The following is a 19,097-nucleotide window of genomic DNA, read 5'->3' on the forward strand; positions in this document are numbered from 1 at the left end:
TTTCAGTGCTCCTTTATGCTACTAGCAAAGCGGTTGAATATCAAAGCCATCGTCTGCAGTCGTTTACAGAGCGTCAAGAGAATTGAAAGGCACTCCAGCGTTTCACATTTGGTCTATTAAACTTAAAACTACTGGACAAGAATGCCATTTAACCAAACATATGTGAACGTTAAAAAACATGTACTTGGCAGCATATTAAAAATGTATCCACATTGCATTTAAGGGCCAGGGTTGATGATTTACATCTGCTCAGAAACACATATGAAAAAGTATCTATATCTTTAGAGAAGTAAACTATTTGACCAGCTCAACGACCCCGGCAGTACTTCCGGTATGCATGAAGACATCTTTTAAGATTACCATGTTCTCAGATTTGAAGGGCAGAAAAAGAAAACGTTACTTGCCTTCAGTGATGATCTTCTAATGCAGTTCTCCCACAGTCTCCCTCCCCACCCCCATTGAAATATCTCCAGTTGCACACCAGCTTAGAATGTTCTCAATAGCAGACAGTGGGGTGATTCCGCTCAGTGTCTCTGGCGTCGAGGTTTTCGGAAAGAATGTGAGTGTAATACTTAAGGAGAAGCATGAGTCACATTAAAATAAGCGGGGTAAGAAGAGAGGGGTAATAAATGTGGGAAGGACATTCATCAGAATACCAAAGGTAATCGACTTGTTCTTCTAATGGGTACCTTCCTCTTACTAATTTCCCATCTGTTGAAATGTATCCTTAGCAATATACAAAAAGGTAGGACTAAGGAGAGTGAGGAACCAACAGTAGAAATTTCTGAAGGACAGAGCGACCAAATCCGAAAACTCACGCTAGCAAATGGATCCAAGCAATATTTTTGAAACTTGTGCAGAGCATCCCCCTTTGCAGCCTGGCAGGTGCCCAGAACGGGTACACCTCCAAAGAGATGAAGCTGCCATATTCAGTGTCTCATAATGAGACAGCATAGTATCCATTCCTGCTGAGCAAAGGTGTATACTTCTATTGTAGCATCATGCGTCTTACTATCCACTGAAGGAGCCACAATTCAGTCAAAGACATTTACTACAGCCATTTGAAAAGGGTTGTTGATAACACCAAGTGGAAAGTCCGTGAAACTACAATCCTAGTTGGGTCTATTGGCCCTAATTCAATCTGCAACATCAGGATCCTGTTCCTTTGTGGCATAGCACTCAGGGAAGAGAAATGGCAGACTAGAAACCATCCTGGCAAGCCAAAAAAATAAATAAAACAAGGCCTCCTGGAAGCAAAAAACATGTTCCGTTGCAGGAGAAGGGAAAAAGGGGGAAATCGGAGCACTGTCGCTAGATGCCATGTTTTGCATTGATAGGCTGCAGGCCAGTTATGAGGAGCAAGTGATGTATGTGCCTGAAGGGAATCTGCTGACCACAAAAGGTGCATCAGCCCAATGCTCCAGTGACACAGCCTCAACCTCCTTCCGCATTTGCAACCTAATGCACTCACTATGGCGGGGTAGCGTAGGCTATAGGGAAGGGTACTAAATTAGCAGTCCCGAGACTTACGTGACAGTTTTTCTGGATAATTAAGGTCGGTGACAGGAGAAATAGCTACAGTAGTGCATTTGGTTTCTTTTTTCTTCTTCTCCCCCATCAGAATTTGGCAGGATACTTCAGTGTCATGGGGACCAGTGCGTAAGTTCACATGGAGAGGGTGGGAGGAGATCAATTCACAGTCACTTGTGAAGGATCATGAAGATTTTAGAAACCAGCTCTCAGACATCCTTCATGTGCATCCGCTGGCAAGGGCTGCAGGGCACCATCATGAACTGGGCTTACAAACAGAACTGTTGGGGATCTGCACCAGTTTTTGCTACTTGCAGTCAATGCAGCTTGAAACTCAAGTCTGAGGGGAAATAATGTAGCAAATGAGAAACCTGTAGGTTGCGTTCCAAAAACCGCAACGAGTGAAAACCTAATGTGCTGTTCCCCACTGGCTTAGACATTTCTGGTGCTATGAGCACGAATGACCTGAGCAAAACGCGTGCCGAGCCACATCATTGCAGACAGTGACGGTTGGAAAGAATCTGTAGCCAGTCTGCGCTTTAAGTGGACACTGCAGGACGAAGGCATCTTATTAGAAACATTCGGCACATCGGCTGTGTTTAAGATAATCTAGTGTAGCTAAACTGCCAACAAACGCATCAGGAGTACTGGAATGTTGAAACAAGGTCACAGGCAGCTCTGCTCTAGTGGCATCACTAGTGAAGCTGCCACAATTAAAGAGCAAGGCAGGGTGACTTGTGTTACTGAAAAGCTTCCGTTGGAGCCTAGGAAATGTCAAGAATGGGTACACTTCTGAAGAAGCTGCAGTTTTCCATTAATCATTTTAGGAATTGGCACATTTTTAATAGACAGCAGTGTATTTAGGATTGCTTGCAATAGCACAAGTTCAACACCAAAGTAAGGGTATCACGCACGAAAAAGGTTTGCAACATTTTGGGGTGTACAAAACATGCTGCAAGATAGAAATGTTAATTTATAGTAAACAATGCAGATCTTTAGCTTTTCATCGATGCAGCATGATTCATGTCTCTTAATAAATGTGCAAGCGGTAGGGCTCATTCAATGAACAGGTCAAATTAAGACATTCCATCTTATAGGCAACACTAGCTTCATCAGTTGATGGTTGTAGTTAGTGAGACTAAACAACTGGTCAAGGAAGCAAGAATGGCATACCATCCGTTGCAGAATAACTCTCAGCTTTGTGGATGGATCTATAGAGGTTCTGCATGATGGACGTGATCAAAAAGGAATGGTGCATAGGATATATTTGGACACAAATGGTTTACTGACAAGCTAATGAGTGGCTTCTGGGTTAGAGATTCAAGTCAATCGAGATCCAAAAAGAACATGGTTGCGATGAGAACAGGGCTTGTTGGAGAAGTCAATATAGTCACAATGGTATTACTTGCAGCCGATCAAGTGCAGCAGTTTCCATTTCAAAGAACTTGGGACGTCAATGTTCATTAGAGTTCATTCCCACACTAACCTCTCAGGCTATTCGACAGTCCCAGAAGATTCTGTACCTTCCCTATAAACGTTTTATACATCTGCCCCAACCCACGATGCAAACTTTTATATTTTGGTGAAGGACTCAACCTTGTCATTTTCGTGGAATAGCAGAATTCTTTTGACAACACCCTCTCTAGTGAGAATGGTTCTGTGGACAGGAAAGAACAATTACAAGGTCCAGCCATCAGCATCACCTTGAGTAGTGCGGATGTATGAAGAGAATAGGCTATGAACCAGTTACCTCTTACAATAAAATACCTTTTCTCCAATTCTGGATTCTAGACTGGTTCACTTTTTGCCTGGTTCCCAGTAGTTGGCTCTAATTCATCGGTTTTCACTGAACCCATTGCTGCTTTAACTTTGAATGAGCGTCTTCCTTTTTTGATTTTCAGCACATCAATATTTGAGGTTTGTAGTATGGTCGATGAACACAGGGTTCTTCTGCGACTGGGTTTTCCAGAAATGCAGAAAAGAGTATGCTGCTCAAAATTTCCTTTACCTGGTGATAAAAATAAAGCTATTTTTGGTGTTGGCGAATTCTTTTCCTTCAGGGTGGAAGCATTCACAAAACTTCTTCTTAGTTTCCGACTCGTGTTGGGAACTTTGTGGGCTTCCTTTTCTGGGGTGGACTCGTGGACCCAGTTGAGCCCAACTACTCCTGAACCTCTACGTAGTCTCATGCTCCGCCTCACAGACCTATCTGTAGTCTTCCCACTTTGAAGGGTCTCCTCTATGTTGAAGTTGTCGTCACTTGTACAAGCTTCTGGTTCATCTTTACATGTAGATACCAATCTACTGTCCAGCTCCTGAGGCGGAATAGGCAAAACAGGGTTAGCTGCTGCAGACATTGTCTCCAAAATATTATCTGGGTGAAAACAGAAAATGGTGTTCCTTCTATTGTTCTTTGAACACTTGATTTTCCCTACCACTGCATCAGTTATCATGGGAAAAACATAATCTTGGCTATAGCTGGTGCAAGCACCTCCGGGCATGCCCACGTCATCGGTTCTTGCAGGCAGGGAGGTGTGCTTCTCCAATGCCTGCACCCTTACTGAAGCATCATCAGCAGCCTGGGAGGTCTCACAAGACACACGCCTCACTTTTTTTATTCTTGGAAATGATTGTGTAGGTTTGGTTACTGATGGATTTTGCATAGAGCAGTCAACTGTTGCAGCGCTAGACGTGGAAACCTGAAGACTAAGCCGTCTGCTTTGCCTCCTTCGAGAGTTATTTGTATGTGTTGCAGGAAGGAGTACAAGGCCACTGGACATATTCTCTGGGGGTTCTGCTTCAGTCAGCTGGGAATGTATGTTTTCTATTGTTACTGAGGAAGACTCCTCATTGGATGCATGCCCACATATTTCTTGAGGATTCAGAGCCAGAGGTTGCGCATTTTTCTCGACATCATAAAGAGTAGTGTCGACTTCTGATGTGTTGGCTATTTCAATAGAGAGGGGCAATGCAATTTCCACATCCGGGGTTGGGCTTTCATCTTCTTGAAAGCTTTGATCCTTAACTGAGATTTGAGGACTCACTGATTCCTGTTCATCCACCGATTTGTCCATCAGTGACGCTTCATCATTCTCATTTACTTGGTCACTCTGCGGCTCCTCAGAGGAGTCATCAGAACTATCTGTATAATACTGTCCAGTCCCTCGTGCTGATCTCTTCTTCCTCATAACTTTTCGGTTGGTGACTGGCATTCTGTTGTCATCACTGGACATGGATAAATCCTCTACTGCTGCTCAAACAAACGAAAAGCATAGTATTAATCATCAATAATACATCAGTACACATATTGCACATGAACATGTAATTAAAGGTGACCAATGAAACAAAAAGCAACTATTATGTAATGATAGCTTTTCTAATCTTGATCTTTGAGGTTGCATTTACATGCTGCAATTCTGTAAACAACAAATGACTTTCCTTCAGAAATGCTCTTTGATGGGCCAGTCCTTCCTCCCACAGATCACTCATGTTAAATATATCAACCAAACAATTCACAATTTGGAAAGCGAACTTTCAGCCACCCGGGTTGCACTGCATCTCTGTTATTTGCACTCATAACTGTAAATGCAAAGGCATGAATGGTGGAGCTGGCTTTGTCATATGGTCCCAGTTCCTCGGATCTCCCCCGTGCACTTAGAGGCTGAGGAACAGAGAACTACAATAAGTTAAAAGCAATCAGTATGACGGGGTATGTTTCGAGGGCTATTCGAAATATTTGAGGAACGTCCAATCCATCAAAAAGAACACTGCATACAGAAGGCAAGTAATTTGTTGTTCTAATGGATTCTGTAATCCACAGATTTCTAGAAAGACTCCCAAAAAGTAGAGAACATGTAGGAGTGCAAGGAACCAACGCCAGGAAACATTGGAGTACACTACACAAACAAAGCGGGCTGACCGAAAGAAAAATCCAGGAAATTGTTAGCTTGATGTGCACAGAGAAGCCTACATAGTCGCTTGAGGCCCACAACAGGGAAGCACCAGGTCCAAGCAAGGTAAGCTGTGAATGGTAGAAAAGGGTAGGAGAACTGCAGGCACTGTTGCAAGATTGCAGCATTCAAGAATGCAAAGAACACCACACAGACAGGGTCTATTGGTAACAGCCCTAACAGCTGGACCAATGGCGAACAGCTTGTGTCCTCTGATATCCCTCAAAAGCACTTGTGATGCCCAGACTTTGAAGCCTCCACCCTGTCTTAGATGAAGGAGGCCAAGGGAAGAGTAGAACATGTATCTACAGAGACTGTGAAAATGTTGGGAAGGAAAGACTGTCTCACTCTTAAAGCCACTTTCTCCTTTAGGAGACTAGGTAAGGAGTCTAGAAAGACCAAGCTTGGAGCTCACACCACCACAGTACAGAGGCAATGGCAACCAGAAACATCACAGTGGAGCTACCTCAAAGGGTACACATGCAACAGCTCAAACACAGGACCCCCTCAAAACATTAGAACAAGGTTCAAATCCCATGCAGGAAAAACAAACTAGCGTGGTGGAAAATGGTTCATTAACCCTCTCAAAAATAGCACAAAACTGTGTGACGTGGTGAAGATGCACAACTTCAAGGCGTTCAAGGGCAAGTCAGTGTACTTTAGGTCGAGAAAAGTGAAGGGAGTAGGGGAATGATATGGAACAAGTTACTTACCTGTAACTGTTGTTCTCCAGCATGGGTCTGGCATGGATTCACATGCTCATGAATATTCCCCGTCGTCAGGCTGGGAATCCTCGGTAAAGAAAAAACCAGTATCAGTTTCGTTTCTGATCTGTCTTTCGTAGCAATAACCAATCACTGGTCTCTGCGTCATACTGACCACAGCCAATGACTGCCCTCTACCTAAGCACCGCCTCTGGCAGCCATCTTCAGATTTGGAAGCACGTGAAGTGGCAGTATGACCAAGTGAAGAGCCGCAGAGGGGTAGGCGGGAGGGTTCGCATGTGAATCCATGCCAGACCCATGCTGGAGAACAACAGTTACAGGTAAGTAACTTGTTCCTTCTCCAGCATGGGGTCTGGCATGGATTCACATGCTCATGAATAAAGAATACATAGCAGTACACACATGCACAACCACGGGAGGTGGCAAAGGCTCAACATTAAGCATTACATCAAACCCAACATTAAGCACCTTACCTCCTCACCAGGCTCACCTCAGGCGAACAGGTTGCGCAGCACTGCTTGGCCGACCCTGGACTCCTCCCTGGAATCCCGATCGACGCAGTAGAATTTCGTGAAGGTGTGCGTCGACCTCCACGTAGCAGCCCTGCATATGTCCAGCAGGGGCACACCAGAAAGGAACGCCGTGGTGGCTGCGATCGCTCTGGTGGAATGGGCTCTCGGACGGCCAGGCAGCGGTCGGTTTGCCAACCGATGACAGTACATGATACAGCCGGCGAGCCATCTGGAAATGGAAGCCTTCGAGAGAGCCTTCCCCTGATTGACAGGTCCAAAATTCACAAAGAGTTGCGACGTCTTCCGAAAACACTTTGTGCGGTCCACGTAGAACTTCAGCGCTCTAGCCACATCCAGCGAGTGCAAAGTCCTCTCAGCCGGCGACGAAGGCGACGGGAAGAACACAGGCAACACCAAGGGTTCGTTGAGATGGAAGTCCGACGGTACCTTGGGCATGAAGGAAGGGTGCGTCCTGAGCACTACCCTAGTGTCGTGAAAAGTCAAGTACGGGGCCTTGCAGGAAAGGGCCTGGATCTCTCCCACCCGTCGTGCGGAGGTGATGGCCACAAGAAACGCTGTTTTCCACGACAGAAACTTCAACGGGGCCGAGTGCAGAGGCTCGAACGGAGGTCCCATGAGCTTGGTCAGCACCACGTTGAGCTCCCACGCCGGGGCCGGAGCCTTCACCGGCGGGAACGATCTGAACAGTCCCTTCATGAACTCTTTCACCAGACGATGAGACCACAAGGACGTCCGGCCCGTGGTTCTGGTGTATCGGGAGATCGCAGCAAGATGAATCTTGATGGACGCGTGTGCCAGTCCAGCTTTGGCCAGTGTCAGCAGGTACGGCAGTACCTGGGGAGCCGTAATCCGTAGAGGGTTAATTTTCTGTGCGTGGCACCAGACAGAGAGCCTCTTCCATTTGTGTCCGTAGCATTTAAGAGTCGAGGACGCCCTGGCCTTTGCAAGAACCTCTCTGCAGTCGGCCGGTATGTCGTATCCTCCAAACTCTAGCGCTGCAGGAGCCAGGCCTGCAAGTTCAGCGATTTCGGGTCGTGGTGGAGGATGGCGCCTCCTTCCCTGGAGAGTAGATCCGCGTCCACCGGCAGCTTGATTGGCGGGGACGCTGATAAGTCCAGAAGGTCCGGGAACCATATCTGCCTCGGCCACGCAGGTGCGACGAGGATCATCCTGCACCGTGACCTCTTGAGCTGGTTGACGAGCCGGATTAGCAGTGGCAAAGGAGGGAACGCGTAGAGGAACAGGCCCTCCCAGGGGAACGAGAAAGCATCGCCCATGCTCCTCGCCTGGGGAAACCTGCTGGCGAACCTCCGGCACTTGGAGTTCGTCGCCGTCGCGAACAGGTCGATCTGGGGTCTGTCCGACCCCATGGAAGAGGCGATCCACTAGATCCTGCCGTAGTTCCCACTCGTGGCACGAGCGCAGCTCCCTGCTGAGTGAGTTGGCGATGGTGTTTTTTATCCCTGCCAGATGAAACAGCACCAGAAACATCCTTTGGGCGACGGCCCAATGCCACAGGTCCTGCGCCTCCTTGGACAGTGCTGGGGACCTGGTTCCGCCCTGTTTCCTGATGTAAAACATGTTGGTGGTGTTGTCGGTGAAGATCCTCACCACCTTGCCCTTGAGGGACGGAAGGAAGGACCTGAGGGCCCAGAACACTGCACGGAGCTCCAAGACGTTGATATGGAGGGACTTCTCCGTCGGGAGCCAAAGGCCTCTCGCGTGCAGATTTTCGGTGTGCGCTCCCCACCCTTCCAGGGAGGCATCCGTGGTCACTGTCTCCTGGTGGTCTGGGGTCTGGAAGTCCATGCCCGCCGTCAGATGCGCGCGGGTGCCCCACCACCGGACCGCTCGGCGGAAACTCTCGTCGAGAGTGATCCTTTCCTCGAAGCCGCCCGTCGTTTGGATCCAGCGCGCGTCCAGGAACTCCTGCAACGGGCGCATCCGGAGCCTGCACATGGGAATGAGGTAGATGCAAGAAGACATCATTCCGAGGAGGGACTTGATGGACCTCACCTTGGCCGCGTCGGAAACCAACATCCGCTGTACCTTGCCCAGGATGGACCTGGTCCTTTCCTCCGACGGGGAGGCCAGAAGGGACACTGTCGTGCTTCGCTCCCAGAAACAGTGCGTTTTGCGCGGGTACCAGGTGGGACTTGGCGTAGTTCACGGAGAATCCCAGGTCCGTGAGAAGTTGGACGGTCCTCGCCGTGTGCTCCACGGCGAGCTCCCTCGTCTTGGCTCGGATGAGCCAGTCGTCCAGGTAGGGGTAGACGTGGATCCCCTCGCGGCGCAGCTGCGCCGCCACCGGTGCAAGGCACTTGGTAAATACCCTGGGTGCCGACCATAGTCCGAAGGGGAGGGCTTTGAACTGGTAGTGACGCCCTTGGACCACAAACCTGAGGAATTTTCGGTGCCCCTTTAGGATGGGAATATGGAAGTAGGCATCCTCCAAATCCAACGACGACAGGAAGTCTCCTTCCTCCAGCTGACCCAGGACGTGCTGGAGGGTGACCATCCGGAACTTCTGCGCCTTGATGAATTTGTTCAGACGTCGCAGGTCTAGGATGGGGCGCCATCCTCCCGTCTTCTTCACGAGGAAGTATCTTCAGTAAACTCCGGAGCCCCGAAGCCTCTTTGGGACGAGTTCGATGACGCCCTTCCTGAGCATCGCCTTTACCTCCAGGAGAAGCTGAGGGACGTGAAGCTCTTTCCTGGCCACGGGGGGGACGCGCGGGCACCTTCTTTGAAACTCGAGCGCGTGTCCCCGGGCTAAGGCGTCCAGCACCCAACGGTCGGTGGAGATGGACTCCCACACGCTGACGAAGCTCGCCAGCCGGCCTCCCACCGGGGTGCTTCGGTGGGGGCCCGACCCCACGGCCGGTTCAATCCTGTTTCGACGAGGCTTTGCCGCCTTGACCTCCTTGGCGACGACGGCGGGGTCCGCCGGACTTGCCTCGTCCTCTGTAGGCCTCCTGAGACGACGAGCGGGCCGCTTGACGGTAGGTGGAGAAACCGCCGCCGGAACCTTTGGAGGCACCCATGCCTCCGCTGCTCCGAAAGGGCGTCCGTCGTTGCTGCAGAACCCCAAGGGCCCGGGCCGTCTCTGTGTCCGCTTTAATGGCCTGGAGGGAATCGTCCACTGTTTTCCCAAACAGGTTGTTCCCATCGAACGCCATGTCCAGGACTCTGGTCTGTACGTCTTGACGGAAGTCCGTAGCCTTGAGCCATCCACACCGCCTAAGGCACACGCCGTTGCCCAACTGGCGAAACCCAGTGTCGGCGATGTCCGTCGCAATAGTGATGGCGTGGTCCGACGCCACCTCGCCTTCCTGTAGGATCTTCAGGGCATCCGCCCTCTTGTCGTCCGGTAGGAAGTCCAGCAGGGGAGCCAGTTTGTACCATAGCTCCCTGTCGTAGCGGGCCACGATAGCCAAGGCGTTGGCCGCTTTAATCGTCGTCGCTGCCGACGAGACGACCCTGCGTCCCATTTCTTTCCCTCGCCGTCCGGTGGGGAAGTCGATGTGGAGGCCGCACCCCCCCCCCCCGCTTTCTTCCTGGCCGCCGCGGAGATGACGGAGTCCGGGGTAGGCTGCGCCCGGAGGCACAGGGGGGCCGCGTCCGGGACCCAGTACTTCTTCTCGTACCGGTCTCTTCTAGCTGGCGTCGTGGAAGGGTTCTTGAGGAGGGCGAGGCCCTCATCCCAAATGTCGTCCAGTAGAGGCACCGCGAGGACCGTCTTCCTCTTGGCCTCGCGCCGTTGATAAAGGAATCCTTCCTTTTTCTTCTCCTCAGGGCAGAGTTGGAAAAGCTCGGATGCCCTGGCGATCATGGAGTGGAACGATCCAATCTTGTCGGGAGGAGAAACCCTGGTGGGAGGTGACGACGGTAGATCCTCGTCGTACACCTCGTCGTCCGTACCCGTCGCTGCCGTGTCAGTCCCCGTATCATCCCCTCGGGTGGACGGGGAGGAGGGCTGGACGGGGCGCGACGGCTGTAAAGGAGGTGGAGGGTGAATCCTTCTTTTCTTGTGCGGGGGAGCGCCAGAAGGTCCCGGTTCAGGATCCCCCGACGGGAGAGGTTCCTCCGTCGGCAACGGTAGTCTCGTGCCGCAAAACGCACAGTCCTTCTCCACGTGCGTCTTGTCCTCATGTAAGCAGTAGAGACAAAAGGAGTGTTCGTCCTCCTTAAAGACGTTCTGCAGCTGGCATCCAGGGCAGATCCTGAACAGCTTTCCGGGCGTCGAGCTTCCCTTCTCCTGGGCCATATCCGGGCCTGAGAAACTTCTGGAATCCTCCAAAAGCGTAGCTCGACGAAATCTTCACCCTTGAGGGGCGCAGACGAATCCGACACGGGTCCCCGTTGATCGGATGGAGAGTCGGTGGAGCTTGAGGCTCTTTTGACCGAAAAAACGTGAAAAAAATAGCACTAACGCTCGAGAGCAATAGCACGAGGATCCCAACACATGAACGTGCGGTAAAAATCTGAAGATGGCTGCCAGAGGCGGTGCTTAGGTAGAGGGCAGTCATTGGCTGTGGTCAGTATGACGCAGAGACCAGTGATTGGTTATTGCTACGAAAGACAGATCAGAAACGAAACTGATACTGGTTTTTTCTTTACCGAGGATTCCCAGCCTGACGACGGGGAATATTCATGAGCATGTGAATCCATGCCAGACCCCATGCTGGAGAAGTTACCATTGATAAAGGAAGGAAATGCAATAAGTGCTGTCTGTGGGGGGGTCATGTGAATGAGAAGCCTTTCTGGGGAGGCAATACCACAAGACCCCACCAGTGTATTCCCTCCTGTCCAAAGCGGCAGGTGGGATTGCAGCAAGGGAAAGATAGCAGAGCGATGGTGAGCAGAGGAATTCTGATTAGGACTTTTCTAGTCCTGTATCGGAAGAAGACCAGTATGAGCTCTCAGGATGACTAGTTGCACCAGTCAGGTGGAAGTGGGTGTGTGTCCCATGTCAGTGTCATCTGAAGCGGGCGCATAGGGACTGTCCCTGAAAACCTCCAGCATGGTTCAATGATTTTATCATGTATTCAACCCCAGGCAGCATTGCCTCAAAAACACAACACAAAGAAGCAACCTTTGTGAGAAGTCCCTCCCCCCACTCCGTCACCGAGCTCGAGGAGGAATCCAACTGACACTTTACTGTGAGCCAAAGCTTGCCGGTGCACAATAGGCATAGCACTGTAAAGTGCCCGATAAACTATGAAAAACCAGAGGGCGTTTCACAACCTAGCCCCTGGGGATCCCGTACTAAGGTGGCCAGAGAAAGGCCATCATTTTTGGATCCAGACTGTTTGGGTGGACAAGCGAGGGAGGATCACCTGGGTAGGGGGTGGGGAGAAGCACCCGTGGTGAGACATGGTATCACAGTTTTTCCACAGCCCATCTAACCCCTGTCCCTAACTATTTAATGGGAAACTACAGCTCCCATAATTCCTCCCCACGTCACACAGACAACACTACTGAGCCAAGGAAGATGATGAAAGAGGCAAGGAACAAGTTACTTACCTGTAACTGTTGTTCTCCAGCATGGGTCTGGCATGGATTCACATGCTCATGAATATTCCCCGTCGTCAGGCTGGGAACCCTCAGTAAAGAAAAAATCAGTATCAGTTTCGTTTCTGATCTGTCTTTCTTAGTAGTAACCAATCACTGATCTCTGGGTCATACTGCCCCCAACCAATGACTGCCCTCTCCCTAAGCCCCGCCTCTGGCAGCCATCCTCAGATTTGGTAGCACGCCAAGTGGCAGAATGACCAAGTGAAGAGCCGCAGAGGGGTGGGAGGGTTCGCATGTATAAAAGAATACATAGCAGTATACACATGCACAACCACGGGAGGTGGCAACAGGCTCAACATTAAGCAATACAACACCTCAACATTAAGCATCTCTTACCTCCTCACCAGGCTCACCTTAAGCAAACAAGTTGCGCAGCACTGGAGTCCCGATCGACGCAGTACAATCTTATGAAGGTGTGCGTCGACCTCCACGTAGCAGCCCTGCAGATGTCCAGCAGGGGCACACCAGACAGGAACGCTGTGGTAGCAGCGATCGCTCTGGTCAAATGGGCTCTCGGACGGCTGGGCAGCGGTCGGTTTGTCAACCAGTGACAATGCATGATGCAGCCGGAGAGCCATCGGGAAATGGAAGTCTTCGAGAGAGCCTTTCCTTGATTCACAGACCCAAAGTTCATGAACAGTTGTGACGTTTTCCGAAAACTCTTTGTGCGGTCCACGTAGAACTTCAGCGCTCTAGCTACATCCAGCGAGTGCAAAGTCCTCTCGGCCGGCGTCGAAGGCGACGGAAAGAAAACTGGTAACACCAAGGGCTCGTTGAGGTGGAAGTCCGACGGCACCTTGGGCATGAAGGAGGGGTGCGTCCTCAGCACTACCCTTGTGTCATGAAAAGTCAAGTATGGAAGCTTGCAAGATAGGGCCTGAATCTCTCCCACTCGTCGTGCAGAGGTGATGGCCACGAGGAACGCTGTCTTCCATGACAGGAACTTCAAAGGCGCCGAATGCTTAGGCTCGAATGGGGCTCCCATGAGCCTGGTCAGCACCACATTAAGCTCCCACACCGGGGCAGGGGCCTTCACCGGCGGGAATGATCGGAATAATCCCTTCATGAATTCCTTTACCAGGCGATGAGACCACAAGGATGCCCGTCCCGTAGTCCTGGTGTATCGGGAGATGGCAGCCAGATGTATTTTTATGGAGGCGTGAGCCAGTCCAGCTTTGGCCAGTGACAGTAGGTACGGCAGCACTTGAGGGGCCGTAATCCGCTGAGGGTTAATCTTCTGTGCAGGACACCAGACAGAGAACCTCTTCCACTTATGACCGTAACACGAGAGTCTAGGACGCCCTGGCCTTTGCAAGAACCTCTCTGCAATCAGCCGGGATATCGTACCCTCCAAACTCTAGTGCTGCAGGAGCCAGGCCTGCAAGTTCAGCGACTGTGGGTCGTGATGGAGAATGGCGCCTCCTTCTCTGGAGAGAAGATTCGCGTCCGCCGGCAGCTTGACTAGTGGGGACGTTGACAAGTCCAGAAGGTCCGGGAAACAGATCTGCCTCGGCCACGCCGGTGCGACGAGGATCATTCCGCACCTGGACTTCTTGAGCTGGTTGATGAGGCAGAGCAGCAACGGCAACGGAGGGAACGCGTATAGAAACAGGCCGTCCCAAGGAAATGAGAAAGCATCGCCCATGCTCCTCGGCTGTGGGAACCTGCTGGCGATCCTCTGGCACTTGGAGTTTGTCGCCGTCGCGAACAGGTCGATCTGGGGTTTGCCCCATCGTTGGAAGAGTCGATCCACTTGGTCCTGGCGCAGTTCCCACTCGTGGCACGAGCGGAGCTCCCGGCTGAGTGAGTCCACGACAGTGTTTTTTATTCCTGCCAGGTGGAAGGGAACCAGAAACATCCCTTGGGCGACGGCCCAATGCCACAGATCCTGGGCCTCCTTGGATAGGGCTGGGGATCTGGTGCCTTCTTGCTTCCGTATATAGAACATCGTGGTGGTGTTGTTGGTGAAGATCCTCACCACTTTGCCCTTGAGGGACAGAAGGAACGACTTGAGAGCCCAGAACACTGCTCGGAGCTCCAGAATGTTGATGTGGAGAGACCTCTCCTCCGGGAGCCAAAGGCCTCTTGCTTGGAGGTCTCCGGTGTGGGCCCCCCAACCCTCCAGAGAGGCATCCGTTGTCACCGTCTCCTGAAACGCCGGGATTTGAAATTCCGTGCCTGTCGTGAGGTGAGCACGGATGTCCAACCAAAAGATCGCCCGACGGAACTCCTCGTCGAGAGGGATCCTGTCCTCGAAACAGCTCCTCGCTTGGAGCCAGCGGGCGTCGAGAAACTCCTGTAGCGGACGCATCCGAAGGCTGCAAAGGGGTACAAGGTAGATGCATGAGGACATCATCCCGAGAAGAGACTTGATGGACCTCACCCTGGCCACGTCCGTGGCTAGCAGGCGCTGCACCTTGCCCAGGATGGTCTTGGTCCTCTCCTCTGAAGAGGAGGTCAATTGCCCCACTGTATCGAGCTTCGCTCCCAGAAACAGTGCTATCTGCGATGGAATCAGGTGGGATTTGGGGTAGTTGATGGCGAACCCCAGCTCCGTGAGCAACCAGACGGTCCTCGCCTTGTGTTCGAGGGCGAGTTCCCTTGTCCTTGCCCGGATTAGCCAGTCGTCCAGGTAGGGGTAAACGTGGATCCCCTGCAGACGCAGACACACCGCCACTGGTGCCAGGCACTTGGTGAAAACCCTGGGTGCCGACTTTAATCCGAACGGTAGGGCCCTGAATTGGTAGTGGCGTCCCTGAACCACGAACCTGAGGAACTTTTTGTGCCTTTTTAGGATAGGGATGTGGAAGTAAGAATCCTCCAGGTCTAAAGACGATAGAGGAAGTCGCCTTCCTCCAGCTGTCCCAGCACGTGCTGGAGGGTGACCATCTGGAATTTCTGTGCCCTAATGTACTTGTTTAAGCGACGCAGGTCCAGGATGGGCCGCCAACCGCCTGTCTTCTTCTTGACGAAGAAGTACCTTGAGTACACTCCTGGACCCCGGAGCCCTCTGGGGACGAGCTTGATGGCACCTTTCTTGAGCATCGCCTTTACTTCTGACAGTAGTTGAGGGACGGGATTCTCCTTCCTGGCCACGGGAGGAATGCAAGGGCACTTCTTTTGGAATTCCAGCGAGTACCCGTTGGCCAGGGTGTCCAACACCTAACAGTCGGTGGAGATGGACTCCCACACGCTGATGACCTTCATCAGCAGGCCTCCCACCGGGGTGCTTTGGTGGGGGCCCCGACAACCCGGACGGGTCAGTCTTGCTTGGAGGCGGCTTTGCCGCCTTGGCGACGGGAACCCCCTTGCTTGCCGCGACCTCTGTAGGCCTCCTGAGAAGAGGAGCGGGCCGCCTGGCGGTAAGTAGAGGAACCACCGCTGGATCCTTTGGAGGCACCTTGTCTGCTGTTGAAGTACCCCCAGGGCCCGGGCCGTCTCCGAGTCGGTCTTGATGGCCTGTAGGGACTCATCCACCGCCTTACCAAAAAGGTTGTTGCCGTCGAACGGCATGTCCAACACCCTGGTCTGGACGTCCTGGCGAAAGTCTGTCACCTTGAGCCATCCTCGTCGTCGGAGTCAAACTCCGTTGCCCAGTTGGCGAAATCCGGTATCGGCAATGTCCGTTGCCACCGTTATGGCGTGATCCGACGCCACCTCGCCTTCCTGCAGAATTTCTAGGGCCTCCGCCCTTTTGTCATCAGGCAGGAAGTCTAGCAGGGGAGCTATCTTGAACCAGAGCTCCCTTTCGTAGCGGGCCACGATCGCTAAGGCATTGGCCGCCTTAATCGTGGTCGCCGTCGACGAGATGACTCGTCGTCCCATAGAGTCCAACTTCTTGCCCTCGCTGTCCGGCGGGGAGGTGGAAGTTGAAGCCGCCGCACCCGCTGCCTTCTTCTTAGCTGCAGCCGAGACGACCGAGTCCGGAGTGGGCTGGGCCCTGAGGCACAAGGGGGCAGCATCGGGGACTCGGTACTTCTCGTACCTGTCCCTCTTGGCTGGTGTCGTGGAAGGTTTCTTGAGGACAGCAAGATGGCGACGACGGGATGTGTGCTGTGTCATCGCCGCCGTCATCATCCGTCCCCATCACTGTATCCGTCGCCGTATCCTCTCTAGGGTCCGGGGGGGGGGGGGGAGGGGTCCATCGGTCTCGCAGGCACGAAGGGCAGAGCGGGGTGGACTCTCCTCCGCTTGTTAGGAGGGCTTCCCGACGGGCCTGGTTCTGGATCCTCCCTCGGGGTGGTAATCTCATCCTTATCTCGGTGCATAAGGATTGGAGTGCCAACAAAATGGCCGCCTAGCTATCTTGGGGCTCGGGCAATGGTTGCGACGGACGGGGTGGCCCTTCCACTGGGCCCTGTTCATCGTCGCTATCTTTGATCACGTCAGCAGGGACCGCCCCCTGGGATCGAACCTTCTCGAACCTCTCGTTGAGGCCTGGGGACCTCTCGTTGAGGCCCTTCTCGGTTTCCACCAGTTCCTCCTCAGAGGCTGATTCCGAGTCTGTAATGTCCACCGCCCCCCACCCTCTTTTTCAGCCGGGGGCTTCACGGGGGTTTTAGCGATGGGCTGGAAAGAGGAATCCCTCCGCGGTGGCAGGGATACTCTGGGCCCGGCGGGCATTTCCACAGGCGTAGTCTCAGCCGGCTTCGCCAGGGTCGCAGCGACCACTTCGGTAGAGGCCTTTGCCGGGTGGATCAAAGCCCTCACCACCTTAGGTGCATCCTGGGCCTTCGCCTTGGGGGGAGGGTCAGCGCCTCGCTCCTCCTTCGAGATCGACCGGGTCCACTCCAGCGGCCTACCCGGGTTCTCGGACTTCCTCTTCCCCGAACCAGAGGGCTGGCTCGTGGTCGAACGTGCCGGGGAAGTAGCGCCCTGCTTGGCAACCGAAGAGCCCGACCTTTCGGCGCTCCCGGTGCCCGCGGACTTGCAGTGCTTGGCCTTCTGTTGGGCCCCAAGTCGCGCCCTCACAGAACTTAGAAGCCCTCTCAGACTTCTTTGCCTTCTCACCTGCTGTGCCCTTCTCCAGCCAGGCGGTCAGGCGGGAACAACGATCTTGTTTGGTCCGTTCCGAAAAGGTTCTTGCAGAACGCAGTCTTTCTCCACGTGCGTCTTGTCCTCATGGAGGCAGTAGAGACATTGCGAATGCTCGTCCTCCTTGAAAACGTTCTGTAATCCGCATCCAGGGCAGCACCTGAACAGCTTGGATCTGGGCGTCGAGCTTCCCTTGTCCTGGGCCATGTCCTTTGAGGTAGGCCACAGATCTTCCGGAATCCTCCAAGAAGTATAAACTCAATGAAAACTTCACCCTTGAGGGGCGTAGAGAATTCCGAAACGGGTCCCCGTTATCGGAAGTAGAAACGGTGGAGCTTGAGGCTCTATTAAACCGAAAAAATGCGAAAATCTCCTGAAAAAAAGTGAAACCGCAGTAAAAAACTCGAGAGCTAAACACAAGGACTCCCAACACTTGAGCATGCGGTAAAAATCTGAGGATGGCTGCCAGAGGCGGGGCTTAGGGAGAGGGCAGTCATTGGTTGGGGGCAGTATGACCCAGAGATCAGTGATTGGTTACTACTAAGAAGAACAAGTTACTTTCTTACCTGGTAACGTTCTTTCGATGGGATGGTCCGACGACGTATTCCATATCTATGACAGATAATCACCACAGCTGTGCTGCTTCGGAATTTTTTTTCGGCGTCCTGCGTCGATGCGCCGTCGTCGAGGACCTCCTCCGACGTCATCCGATGTGATAAGTAGGACGCACGACGCCCGTAGCCTCAGTTGTAGTTTTTTCCCCCAGAACGTGTGACATTAGTCAACTGCCAGTCAGACACAAAGCCTTGCGGAACGTAAGCTGCAATCGCAAAAGAAACTCTGCAGCGGGGAAGGCAGGGAGGGAGCGATATGGAATACGTCGTCAGACCATCCCATCGAAAGAACGTTACCAGGTAAGAAAGTAACTTGTTCTTCGAGGGGATTGGGTCCTCCAACGTATTCCATATCTATGACAGACTCCCAAAGCAGTACCAGAGCAAGCAGGAGGGAAAGAATTTAGAATCAAAATTTAGAATTGCCAATCAAATAGAGCAAAGGACTGCCTTGCCAAAGGCCAGATCCTGTCCCCGGATGGAATCGAGGGAATAGTGACGTACAAATGTATGTACAGAAGCCCAGGTGGCTGCATCACAGATGTTGCCAATAGGAACACCCCTCTGCAGGGCAGTAGATGCAGCCATACCCCTGGTAGAATGGGCCCGCAAGCCAGCCGGCGGGTTCTTACCCGCCAAGCGGTAACACTCCGAGATGGCCAAAATAATCGAGCGAGACAAAGTCTGTTTCGTCACAGCCTGTCCCAAACGCTTTCCAGCGTAACCAATAAAGAGTTGATCGTCCACTCTGACCCGGGACATGCGTGAAACATAAAAGCTTAAAGCTCTCCTAGGATCAAGCCTATGGAGCCTCTCCTCTTCCTTACCAGGATGCGGAGGATAGAACGCCGGAAGAACAACCTTCTGGGCCAAATGAAATTCCGAAACCACCTTTGGAAGAAAAGAAGGACGAACTCTAAGGACAACCCTGTCCTTATGAAATACAGTGAAGGGTGGCTTAACTGAAAGTGCCTGTAACTCACTCACTCTGCGAGCAGAAGTAACCGCAACCAGAAACAGTTTTCAGAGTTAACAACCTCAAAGGGCAAGAATGCAAAGGCTCAAACGGAGCACCCATAAGAAACTTAAGAACAAGGTTCAAATCCCAACCGGGCACCAGGAAAGGTGACGGAG

The 19,097-nt window shown here is 52.4% G+C and overlaps 1 protein-coding gene across 2 annotated transcripts in view; it reads right to left on the reverse strand.

Moving 5' to 3' along the window:
- Window positions 1–2,348: 2,348 nt before the first annotated feature.
- Window positions 2,349–19,097, reverse strand: part of CDCA2 (cell division cycle associated 2) — a 1,069,442-nt gene continuing 1,052,693 nt past the window's right edge. Inside the window, exon 16 of one of the 2 annotated variants that reach the window (XM_069617593.1) lies at window positions 2,349–4,780. In XM_069617593.1, the coding sequence (XP_069473694.1) occupies window positions 3,318–4,780 (1,463 nt within the window). In that variant the 3' untranslated portion in view covers window positions 2,349–3,317. The remainder of the gene's footprint in view (window positions 4,781–19,097) is intronic. The other variant, XM_069617592.1, reaches the window with a different exon arrangement.

This window comes from Ambystoma mexicanum, chromosome 10 (assembly GCF_040938575.1).
Source record: "Ambystoma mexicanum isolate Mex_15411 chromosome 10, UKY_AmexF1_1, whole genome shotgun sequence".
Lineage (NCBI taxonomy): Eukaryota > Metazoa > Chordata > Amphibia > Caudata > Ambystomatidae > Ambystoma > Ambystoma mexicanum.